Genomic DNA, 12,997 nt, shown 5'->3' with positions numbered 1-12,997 from the left:
CATTCTTATTCTCTATTATTTCAGCTAATTTGTAGTACTTTTTTTTTTCCAGCCATATAACGCTGTTCACTCATTTTGAGTTCAACTAAAATCTGTTATTAAATTTTTACTCGTGCTATGATTAAGCCATTTATCACTTTTATCTGTGCAGTTAAATGCTTTTTAGACTCAATTGTAGGACCCCGTAGGTATCTGCATTACGTTGGATCTGATTAGATTCAGCTTATTGTTCCAGCCAGTTACTGTCATCTGTTTTTTGTTCCTACCCACTCCCCACCTTTGAACGATTTTTCTATATTTTATGCAGATCATTGCTGAATGTGTTGATTTATCACAGGATTGAGACAGAGAGCTCTTTGCACCTTCATTCATGTTCTCATTGACCCACTAATTATCCCACTTTGGAAATGATCACTGAATCAGTTTCCAACCCCCCTATTTAAGTTAATCACCTACTTATACTTATTTTGTCTGCAAATATACATGAGAAATCTTGTAGGAAGCCTATAGGACTTCACAGAGTCTCTAACATTTCCCTGAATGGCAACTCTTGTAATCCTGAGAAGAGAAGGACAAGATTAGTCAGACATGACTCGTTCTCAGTGAGTCCCTGTCAGTCCTCGTTATCACTGGTTCACATTCTAAGAGCCCACAACCATCTCTTTAATAATAGCACAAGCATCCATATTTATCTAGATCTGAGCTTAACCAAAACGAAAATTTACTCTGATATCCCCCTGCCCAGTTATGCCACATAATTCCTTAACTTCTCTTTCTCCTCCTTTTGTGTATTTAAAACAGGTACCGTCGCAGCTATGACTCCGATTTCACTGCCCCCTTAGTCTTCTATCATGTGTGGCCTGCGCTCATGGAGAATGACACTGTCATCATGAAGGGAGAGGCTGTCACCAAGAGAGGGGCTTTTGTACGGATGTCTTGCATAGTGAAAATTCATCCCAAGTGTTTGATTCACAAGTTCGAGAACATTTATAAACCCAGAGATTCTATAGAAGAAGTTTATAAAGAGTTGTTTGATAAAATTTCATACAAAGGAGAGGAAAGGGATAATCAGGGAAAGAACAAATTCTTTTCTTTGATTCATTAATGATTCTTCATAATTTTCTGGTAGTAATTTCTTTGCCTGTTGTTTCATTTATTTATAAGATGGAACTAGTCATATTTACCTCCTCCATCTTAGCAATATAATGCTATTATAAGATCTAAGCCCTTTGAAGTCACCCTATTGGAGGCCTTTTGTAACTCCAAGCATTTGAAAGTAATTAATTAACTTTCAGGAAACAGTTGCCAAATTTTTACTGACAATTCTCTATTTTTGGAAACCAATGAACATGTCCTGTTGTTCTCTCCTTGGTATGATGTATAGAGAGGGGAGGGACGGAGAAAAAGAGGGCAGAGGACTTGGGGAGAGAAGAGCCAATCACCTTTGGAAGGTTGCTTCCTGTATACATTGGTTGTAGAACATGCTAAATAATTGGGCAGCCTTCAAAATAGTCTTAGGTATGCAAGTGTGTGAGTGTGTGTTGTGGTGGGATTGGGTGTTGGAACTGCTGGCCATGGGTGCTTGCATATTCTGTATAGTGAACATTAGGGAGTTTTGACCCTGCCATTCCTAGAGTTAAGTAACTCCTGAAGTGAAGCTCCTCGGTCTAGAGCAAAGCCACCATCTGCATGGTCTCAGTTCCTGTTCTCTTTCAACTAGAGAATAGGGGCCATACATCATGGCAGATTTTCACCTATAGAGTGGAGAAGGGGAGCAGTATGTTTTAAAAGAATTTAAGAATAGGGTTTTTGCAGCTTAAGCAGCCCACTGCAGCTAGTTGTATCTCAATAAAATATTTTGTGCTATGCAAGTTGAGCTCATAGAAATTGGATTGTGTTAATTTGACAACTACACAGGCTCTACAGTGAATAAGTTCATAAAATACGCTTCTTGCCCCTATAATAATCACCTTCTGTTAAGAAACTCTTACTGTAGATGGTCTGCAGTGCAATTTGGAAGGGAGGGAGAGGAAATAGTGACTATTCTTATGTTCTAGCAATTGCCTTCTCTCCCATCAAGCATATCACCAACATTTGCCCCAGTGTAAATTCCTAAAACAAAACCAGAATACCCTAAATGGAAGAACTTGGAAAATGAAAGGGTTAAATGAAGGGAAATTTTTAAGGAGGATTTTACTAATGAAATCTCATTATTGTGAATATGATTTTCTTCTTATTAACTTAGTTGGAGAGTAGATAGGCAGCATTGGTGAATCAGTCACTCGTTCATGAATTCATTTCATTCAACAAGAGTTATTTATTCAGTAGTTATTTATGACCCAAGCACTGCGTGTAGGAGCTGAAGATCCAGCAATGAGCAAAACAGACACAAATCCCTGCCCATGGGGAACTTACATTCTCTAACACTTGCAAACGGGTAATGTAATTTCTAACAACTTATTCATCAAAACAAAATTCTACTAGCACCAAGAGTTTGAATATCCTCAAGTTCATTGTAATGGAATTTCTTTCTTAGAAATACTCTAAAGGTATTGTCAAATATTGGGCAACTATAGGAAGTGAAGGGAGTGTACCTTATGCTAATGACCAGTAATGGGCAAATGTAATCATATCAGCAAAACCTTGGTCTGTGGGATATGCATACTCTTTTAAGCCATGTGTGCTTTCACGGACTATTGACTGTTTTTCTTTCTCTCACTTCGTAGTGGGATTCGATGAAGTCTGTAAGTCGAAGTCGAAGCAGGAGTTTAAGTCCCATCTGCCTCCGTAGCCATATTGGTTTAAACACGGTACATATCTAGTTATTTTTACACAAAATCATCCTATGGTTGACATTTTTTTCTTCAACAGTCACCTATAATAGAGGTGATTATAAGTCTATAGGTAGAAAGAGAACCTGTTGCAATAACCCCAAATTGATTTTTATACTACCTTGGGAGGAGGAATTTATCATTCTAGAAAGAAGGAGGTAGAGTAGTTTTTTTCTGATTTAGTTGAAAGACTAATAGACTTTTCTTATTTCGTAGTTTTATGAATGAAAATGGGGTATTAGGTATCAGTCTTTTGAACAGAGAATAGGACACCTTGGTCAACTGACCTTGGAATAGGTCCCAGTTTCCTCTGGAACTTACTGTATGATTTGGAGAAATTGCTCAAATGGTCTGGCTTTCGATATTGTATAATGGGCATTGAAGGGATTAACTTTCCTCCCAACTTCAAACTTGGAAGAATAAGATTAGTATTATTCTCTTTGCATATTAGTTCTTGGAAGGATTACTAATACTCTGTCAAATAAAAAAATAATAGTAAAAGTACCTCTGAAAACTGAAAATATTATTAATGATTCATCACTGAAAATATTATTGATTCACCACGTTAATATTATTAATGATTCAATGATGTTCATTTATTCAACAAATACTATTTAGTCAATGCTGTTTGAATACTGGACTGGACCAAACATGTGGACACCAGATAAGCTAACAAAGTGCTGTTCCTTCCAATAAAAAATTTAAACTATTTGTTCAACCTTGTTTTAGGTAGACTGATGGAGAAGGAGAACCACATCTGGGAATACTCCACTTCTCTGAAATTATCTCTAGCGATGCAGCTTTAACCCAAAAATGTCTAAAACCCCCTTGGCAAAAGAAAAACAAAAACCCCTGCAGTTAATAAGACTCACCTTTCTTACTGAGTTTACTGAGCATCTGTTGGTACTGTAGCACGCTCCTTTATCAAACTTCCACCCCCCACCCCCGTATCGGATGAACGCTAGATTTATGGCACGATCGGCACATAAAAATGGCTAAAACATGGTCTCTTCCCTGAATGGGTTTCGATATAGGAAATTTAATGTGATGTAAGCAAAGTAACTGAATGTGGTATATGATACAATCTATAAAAGAGGCACAAAGCAGCACAGAGTAGGTAGATCTTCCTCCTGGATTTGTCAGTGAGGATGGGGTTCAGCTTGATCTGGCAGAATTTCATTTAGTGAGCTGGGAAATTGGGGAGGAAAATCCAAATGAAGCAAATGGCCTGACAATGGAAATGACTTGCATCTAACACAGTTCTTTTGCTCTTAGATTTTAATATAACTTACTTGTCTTTATTCATGGATAATATTTATAGTAGGTAAAAGCAAAAGGAGAGTGCATTTAGTGGACTGATGAATAAAAAGGAAATCTTGAGAGTTTTATACTGGAAGATTCTCCTCATTCTAAGAGGAAATGACATGTTAGAAGAAAGAACAATTTAGATCCTATTGTGCTTACAGCCAAGGTGAATTTTACCTCTGGATGCTCACTGGAAGGCTATCAATGGGCACTGTCCCTCTGTAATAAACCCCTATACATGTCTGAACCACGTCCTCTCTCCCACTTTGTGCTTAGAGAGAACAAAGTAATCTAAACTTTAGATGAGAATAAAATATAGCCTCAAATGTGAAACTGCTACAAAGTTCTGTCCCTTCCCCCATTGTCTCCTTACAATAAGACTGGTACACCTAACAAAATAAAAGAGAAATATTTTTGGTTAGTCTGGGTTTTAGTCTCTCATCGAGAACAGCTTCCATCTTTGCTAGTGTCTATTTATCTGAGGTGTTTGAAAGCTCCAAGCAAGAATAATGCCTATAGTCACTTATTTGTGAGCTGTAACAGGTTTGTAGGCACAGGTAGTGGCTTTTGCTTAGTGAAAGCAAAAGTGAGATTTGAACAATGATTTTTTTTTCTGGCTGCCCAGTGACCTTTTTTAATAAGGCAGCATTTTGGACACATGAAATAATTCATATAAAGGATCTGTCAGACAGAATTTGATCATTTTAGCTTTAACTAGTTAACAATAGGAATAATTTTCTGGAGAGCTTTTAATTCAGTATGGCCACTGAGCATCCAATCTCAAAATCTTTAGCAATCATTAAATAACAATAACAAAAGCAACAAAAACTAGGCCACTGAACCCAGATTTTAATTAATAATATAATTTAAATTAAGTGCCCATTTACTTCAGGAAGTTAAAAAGGAATTGCAGTGCTCAACCTTAGGGGCGAAAAGTATAGTTCTACAGTGTCTCAAAACAACTATTTAGCTGGTTTTACAAAAAAGCATCCAAAGGATTCACTCATCAAGCTCCATGTACTGTGTGATTCACATTACACTTTTATATTTTCCAGATATCTCAAAGCCGAAGTCCTTCTCCAGTAAGATATGGATTGCCAAGTAAGTGGGATGATTTAGATGGAACAATTTTCTGTGTTTTAATGCTATTTTTAGTACTCAGCACTGTGCAGCAAAATGAATGTTTTGCTTCCTAGGGGACAGCGTTTACCTCTACCTCATACCTTTCCTTTCTGGGTGGATGGTACCTGAGCAGGTGCCATGAGTGACATAGGAGGAGCTTAAATTGAGAGATTTTATTGATGTAAACTTAGATTAACTACCTTGCTTTATTTAGGTCCTCCCCCAAGAAATTCTAAGAGAGTGACCATAATAATGAACTGTTTATTTTTCTCCGTAGGGTTTTAAAACCACCAGACATGTTCCTTTGCCGCGGCACATTTGCAACAGCCAACCTCCCCAGCGCCTCCATCTGCCTGCAGTGTCTGCCTCAGACCTCACTTAAGATAATGTGAAAAGGCAATTCTGTGTATCACTCCACAAATAGAGTTAAATGTTTTGGCATAGCACATTTGTAACTTCAGATATTTTGCATTTTATTTCATCTTATAGATACAAATTCCATTAATTTGATAAAAACTCTTGCCCAGGTGTTTAGGATCATATTCATTTGAAGCAGAGTCCATTACGCGGGTTCAGGATTTTCATCCTGAAGTACTAGGCCCTTTTCTAGGAACTATATGAACAAAAAAGGAAAACCTTTACCATACTGAGTCCAAAAGACAAGAGGAGTCATTTTAGTTTATAAATTGATCATAAGTATTATAATTGCTGGTATTAGCTTTAACTTGAAAACAATATTGCTGTTTTCATTTTCTTTTAAGTTTGGGAAGACAGCCCGATTCTCAGGTTGGGGAACTCCTAGCAGTCACACTGACTTCAAGCTAAATGTAGATGGTGATGATTTAAGAGACTATGTATGGTTCATTGGCTTGGCTCTCTTTTTCCACTTTGAGTACCCAGTTTGGTTTAACTGAGTGCTGTATGTCAAAGCTACTTACTTAAGAGAATTTTCTTGCTTTATAAATGCAGAGCAATGATTTGGATAGAAGCCAGCTTTGAGATAAATGTTAATTACCTAGTGTTTATCTCCTGGGAATGTTTCACATGGTTTTAATGTACATGTTATATATGTAAAAGCTACATGGGAAGAGATCCAAGATGGTGGAGTAGATCAATGCTGTGCTTGCTTCATCCTGTGAACACATCAAAATTACACCTAAAGTATAGAACAGTCAACTTGAAAAACCATCTGAAGTCTAACTGAACAGAAGTTTTATAACTAAGGATATAAAGAAGAAACCACATTGAGACTGGTAGGAGGGGCAGAGACTTGAAACGTCCTGGCTCCAAACTTTCCTGTAGTGGTTGAACATTGGGAGGGATATCTTGGCCACAGAGGTTCCCCCTGGAGGAGCAAGGGACTCCAGCCCCATACCAGGCTCCCCAGCTTAGAGTACTGGTGCTGAGAAAGGAGCCCTGACATCTGGCTGGGAAAAACAGTGGGGATTCTGACCATCTGGGTGGGATGAAAGTCTGCAGGAAACCCAGATATCCTCTTAAAAGGCTCATACACAGACTCACTTGCTCACAGGCACTCAATCTGGGCTCTGGTGGAGGGACAGTGACTCCAGGGGTGTCAGAGACATACAGGGATAGACTGAGATGTGTGGCTTCTGTGTGAGGACTGGAGGGACAATTGCCATTTCCCCTGTGTGGGGTTTTCTTCCCATGCAGCTGGCAGGCAGGCAGCTTCTTTTCTGTGTTGAGCCCTCCCCCCCACCATGCTCGTGGCCAAATCTGAATCTCAATTGGTCTGGTGATCTCTGCTTGCTCCACTCTGGTGATTCACTGAGACCCTGACACTCCCAACTCCCTACCACAGGAGGCTTTATCAGTGGCTGACCCTTAGGGGAACCAGCAGCTGACAACAGGCCTCAGAGTGTCCTGGCTTTTTTCTGGAGCTACCCTGTACCTGGTACTGTTGGCAACCATCCTTGGTTTGCAGGGTGGCCTCTCCCACACACTTCCAAGTCTAGCACAGGCAACAACCCACCATGGATCACTTTGTAGCTCTTTCCAGGTAGTGCCCTGCCAGTCACAGGGAGTGGCTGATCCCACTTCTGGGTATTTATCTGAAGAAACCAAAAAAGCTACTTTGAGGGGACATTTGCATCCATATATTCATTTGTTGTCAATTATTGTCAATATTGTTTACAATGGCCAAGATATGAAGGCAGCCTGGGTGTCTGTCAATGGATGAAAAGCATAAACAAATTCAAATTGATTAATAGTACAATGCAAACTTGAAGATTACCATTTTATAAACCTACTAAAAATAAGAAGAACCATTTTGTAATTGGAACACCAGAAGGAGAGAAGACAGCCAATTTGGCAGAAAAACATTTGAAGAAATAAAGGCCAAAATATTACCAAACATGTCCTAAAGTTCAAAGATACGTGAGAAGGTTGAATAGAAAACATACCATCCACAACCACATCATAGTCAAATTCCTGAAAAATCAATAATAAAGAAGAAAATCTTAAAAGTGCCTAGACAAAAAAAAAAAAAAAAAAAAGGGCAGATTTTATAAAGAAGAACAATGTAACAGGGAAGGCTGAATTCCAATCCAAGCATTGCACCAAGAAGACAATGCAATGACATTTTTAATATGCTGAAAGAAAACCCTCTCGACCTAGAATTCTATGTCAAGTTAAAGTATTCTTTAAAAAGGAAGAGAAGATGAAGTCAGTGTTCGATTGGTCAAAGAAAGCATTGGTCAAAGAAGAAATCACAAGGGAAATGGAAACTTATTTTGAAATTAATGCTAAGGAACACCCATCATATAAAAATTTGTGGGTACAGATAAAACTGTATTTAAAAGAAATTTATAGCATTGAAAGTTTTCTTAGAAAAGAAGAAAGGTTTAAATTAATGGCTTAACCTACCACTTTACAAAGCTTGAAAAGGAAAAGAAATTAAAGTAGAAAACAAGAAGAAATAAAAAGTAAAAGTCTACAAATTAGTGAATAGAGAAAAAATAGAGAAAAATTAATAAAGCCAAAATTTGGTTCTTGGAAAAAATATAATAAAATGGACAATCCTTTGATCAAGAAATACAAATGACCAATACCAAAAATTGTACAGGGAACCTCACTAGAGGCTTTAAAATGATGATAAAAAGTAATCAGTTGGACACTTAGAAAAATGAGTAAACTCCTTGTAAGAGAAAAACATACCTCAACTGACCCAGTAAGAAACACAACATCTGAATGGCTTTATATTTGTTAAAGAAAGTGAATTTGAAATAAAAAGCTTTTCCAGAGAAACTTCACGCCCAGTTTACTGGTGAACTCTACCAAATATTTAAGGGAAAAATGAAGAAATTATATTAATCATACATCATATATTTCAGAAAATAAAAGAGGAGGATTATTTACCAGCTTATTTCTTGAAGGCAGCATAACCCTGATATCAAAACCTGAGAACGACATTACAAGAAAAGGGAATTGTAGGCCAATATCTCTCATGATCACAGGAACAAATATCATTGATAAAATATTCACAAAACAAGGAGCAATATTTGAAAATAATAATATGACGTGATCAAATGTGAGTCATCCTCACAACCTCGGGATACCAGGTTGGTGGAATAATAAAAAATCATTCAACATAAATTACTGCAGTCAGATTAAAATAGGAAAAGGGCATGATGATGTTAAAAGATGGACAAAAGTTACGTGACAAAATTCAATACCTAAATTAGCTCAGCTAATTAGGAGTACAACAGAGCTTCCTCAACCTGATAGAACCAGCTGTGAAATACCTTCAAGTGATGATTATACTGGATGAGATATTGAACATGTTTACTGTAGAGTTGTGAACAAGGCAGTGATGTCTGTTCTTAGTATGTTTTCCGACATTTTTCTGGACAGTCCAAGCCAGTACAATAAGGCAAATAAGAAAGATTATATAGGAAGCAATAAAATGGCCTTTACGGGAGCCCGTGCATGCAGTCCATGTTGGCCCGGGAGGAGCGGGGTGCAGCGAGGGGGCTCCATGGCGGAAGTGCAGCAGCTCCGTGTGCAGGAGGCGGTGGACTCCACGGTGAAGAGTCTAGAGAGAGAGAACATCCGGAAGAGGCAGGGCCTCGTGTTCCGGTGCAGCGCCCGCTGCTGTGAGGACAGCCAGGCGACCATGCAGCAGGTGCTCCAGTGCACTGAGCGCCGCAGCGTGCCTCTGACTCAGGCCCCAGTCTTAGGGGCCAGTGGGTTGGAGAAGTTCCAGGACCGCCTGCCCGGTGCACCCTGCATTGCAACGACACAGCCAAAGATTCGATAGATGCCGGGAGTAAAGAGCTTCAGGTGAAGGGGCAACTGGAGAGTTGCGAACAAGTGTGTGGGTGACCACATAAACCTCATTCCAACCATGACCAGGAAGATGAAGGAGTCACTCTCTTCCACTTAGGAACAGAAGTCTTTGCCATTGGCCATCAGGGCTGAGGGCAGGAATCTATTTCGGAAGAATGAGAATTTTGGTCTTTTAAGCAAAGTTTATAAGTGAACAAATTAAGGGTGGCAGCAAGTTTAAGGGACATGTCACTTGTCTCTAGATACTGGTTCCTTTATGTTTTAATCCTAGAAAATGAAATGGAAAAACTGGTGCTAAAATTTGGGTCAGAAAGTTTTTGAGAGCCTAAATTTCTTGTGGCAAGGGCTTATCCTGGCAGCAGGCATCTCCCTCCTACCAATCCAGAGCCTCAGGTACCAGATTCTTCTTAGTCCACAGGTACCACCAGGCTGACAAGCTCCTCTAACCTGCCAAGGATCTGCTGGCATGTGAGGAGAGGTGTTTATGTTTGTTGCCGACCTCCTGTTTACCAGAAGCATCACCACACCAGTTTCCATAAGCTGTAAAACAAAATCCATGAGGTCACTAATTTAAAGGGGAAGAAAGGTTTCTGGGTCTTTCGTTTTGTTTGGTTTTGTCTTATATACAAGGGCATGAAGTTGATTTAAGATGTGGAGTTGGGAGAGATAGTTTAGATAAGAACTTTGAAAGATTCCTTTGGATATCCATTTCTGGCCATCAGATGTGGATGTTTATTTCTTAAAATTCTCATATATTACATCTTTCAGCCTGGAGTTCTCCAAAGACATGAGAGGTGATGTCACACTGGGTATGAGAAGCAGACCTTCCCTCACTGGCTGCCATGATGAGGCTGTCTGCCGCAAAGTGACAGGACACTCTTGCAGTGGCACACCCTTGAAGGGAAAGAGGATTTTGATTGTGCATAACAGTACCCAGGAATGAACAGTGAAAGAGGAACTGTTGGCTGCTTAACAGGGTTATGAAGTAAATAGAGTTGGAAAAATCTTGGTTTTTCCAAGAGTTGATTTTCAGGAATGGAACCTATATCCAGTATTGCTTACTTAGCCCCCTGAATTAATACAGCGCTACTGAGACGATCCCTTGGCATCAGGAAGGTCAAAGGAGAAAAAGTAAGCAACTTTTTTTTGCTCCTTTAGAGCAAAAGAGGGGCAGCTCCCCATTTCCAAATACCACTTTTGCCTGGGGCCTTTGCAGCGTGCAGTGTTCCTGCTCCAGCTCTGGCACCTTGCCATTTTGATAAGGACCTTGTTGTCTTTTTACTAGTTTATTACTTGAAATGATAATATAACCTGCCTGCTGTTTCAGGACTGTGATATATTTTCCTAGTGGTCTGGTTTTTAAAAATAAATAGGATTTAATTTTTTCTCCATAAATAAATAAATAAATAAATAGCCTTTATGTGACCTTTATATAATTGCATAGATAAAGAAACTACATTTATTAGTTCTGCAACAACTAATAAATGAACCTAACCAGGTTACACAATATAAGTATACCAAAATCAATTGTGTTTTTGTGTACTAGAAAAGAATGGAAAAAGAATTTAAAAAATATTATTTAAAATGTCTGTCACCCCAATAAATTTAATAAAAATTAAAACAAAAGAATAGAAAAAATTAAATGCCATAAAAATAAAAATACTTAGAAGTAAATCTGTCAAAATTTATAAAAGATATACTTGAGATAAGTTAAAGAAGACATAAAAAAAATGGAGAGGTAAACCAGATTCATGTATTGGAAGATTCCATTTTGGTAAAATAGGTATTTTCCCCAAATTAATCAATAGATTCACCATGCTCCAATCATGACCCCAGAAGTCTTCTTTGATAAATTGGCAAGTGATTCTAAAAAGAATATTTAATTGCAAAGAACTTAGAGTAGCAAAAACAATTTGGAAAAGAAGGAAAATGTTGGACAACTTATGCAACCTAATTTCCAGAATTACTATAAAGCGTTGGTAATCAAGCCAGTGTGGTGCTGGCTTTTATAGACAACCGGTTTAACGATCAGAAATAAAGCTACAGGGGCTGGGCCGGTGGCTCAGGTGGTTGGAGCTCCGTGCTACTAACTCTGAAGGCTGCGCTGCCTGTTGGATTCCCACATGGGCCAGTGGGCTCTCAACCACAAGGTTGCTTGAGTCCCACAAGGGATGGTGGGCTGTGCCCCCTGCAACTAGCAACGGCAACTGAACCTAGAGCTGCTGAGCTGCGCCCTCCACAACTAAGACTGAAAGGACAGCAACTTGAAGCTGAACGGCACCCTCCACAACTAAGATTGAAAGGACAACAACTTGACTTGGAAAAAAAAAGTCGTGGAAGTACACACTGTTTCCCAATAAAGTCCTGTGCCCCTTCCCCAATAAAATCTAAAAAAAAAATAAAAAAAAAATAAAAATAAAAGAAAGCCACACATGAATTGTCAATTGATTCCTTGAGGTGCCAAGTTGATCCAAGTTAATTAGTGAAAGGATTGTCTTTTCACTAATGATGCTGGGACACTAGATAACTATTGTGGGAATAAAACGAATCGCTATCCATACTTTCTGACAAACAGAGGTCTATGGATCAAATGTAAAGTTAACACCATTAGTTTTGAGAAAAATACTGAAATGAACTTTTTTTGTGATTTTTAAAAGAAGAAAATAAATTAGATTTCAAAACTTTAAAAACTTCAGTTCATCAAAATACACCATTAAGAAAATGCATAGCAAATCCCCAGACTGGAAGAAAAAGTAAGTTGAACTTTTACATGATAATGCACATAGGAAGTACAATAAAAGTAATGCTGCATTTATAGTATAACATATAAAATACTTGAATTCCAGGCATAAACTTGTATTGAAGAAATAAAGGGAAAAAATAACTGGAAAGTTATACTTTATACTTGGTTGTACAGATCACAATAAAGATGACAACACTTCCTAATTTAGTAAAGATATTTTAATGTAAGATTAATTATTTTTTCTCAGGATATTTTAAATAACATTTTAAAATGGAATTTCAAAGCCAAGGAAAAATGCCTCTGTTTTTAGTTTTTTGACTATTCTTTGTTTTCCTAGTTATTTATTTTATTTTCAGTCACAGTTGACATTCAGTATTATTTTGTATTAGTTTCAGGTATATAGCATAGTAGTTAGACATTTATATAATTTATGCAGTGATCACCCCATTAGTCTATTCTTTTTTTTTTCTTCTTTTTTTTTTAATTAATTTTATTGGGGTGACAATTGTTAGCAAATTTACATAGATTTCAGGTGTACAATTCTGTATTACATCGTCTATAAATCCCATTGCGTGTTCACCACCCAGAGTCAGTTCTCCTTCCATCACCATATATTTGATCCCCTTTACCCTCATCACCCACCCCCCACCCCCTTACCCTCTGGTAACCACTAAATTATTGTCTGTGT

General features: G+C 38.0%; 1 protein-coding gene and 1 pseudogene across 3 annotated transcripts in view; both read left to right on the top strand.

Annotated features, from left to right (window-relative positions):
• The window catches only part of SPATA18 (spermatogenesis associated 18), a 44,163-nt gene extending 36,409 nt beyond the window's left edge, over positions 1-7,754 (top strand). For both annotated transcript variants that reach the window (XM_081061526.1, XM_081061525.1), the window contains 4 exons: positions 802-925; positions 2,727-2,810; positions 5,192-5,237; positions 5,536-7,754. In XM_081061526.1, the coding sequence (XP_080917652.1) occupies positions 802-925; positions 2,727-2,810; positions 5,192-5,237; positions 5,536-5,543 (262 nt within the window). In that variant the 3' untranslated portion in view covers positions 5,544-7,754. The remainder of the gene's footprint in view (positions 1-801; positions 926-2,726; positions 2,811-5,191; positions 5,238-5,535) is intronic.
• A 1,373-nt stretch (positions 7,755-9,127) lies between these two features.
• Positions 9,128-9,663, top strand: LOC308499109 (protein FAM136A-like; annotated as a pseudogene). Its single transcript has one exon. The product of its transcript is annotated as a protein FAM136A-like (transcript).
• Positions 9,664-12,997: the final 3,334 nt, after the last annotated feature.

Source organism: Rhinolophus hipposideros (assembly GCF_964194185.1).
Source record: "Rhinolophus hipposideros genome assembly, chromosome: 1".
NCBI classification, from domain to species: Eukaryota; Metazoa; Chordata; class Mammalia; order Chiroptera; family Rhinolophidae; genus Rhinolophus; species Rhinolophus hipposideros.
This window is presented reverse-complemented; position numbering and strand designations above follow the sequence as displayed.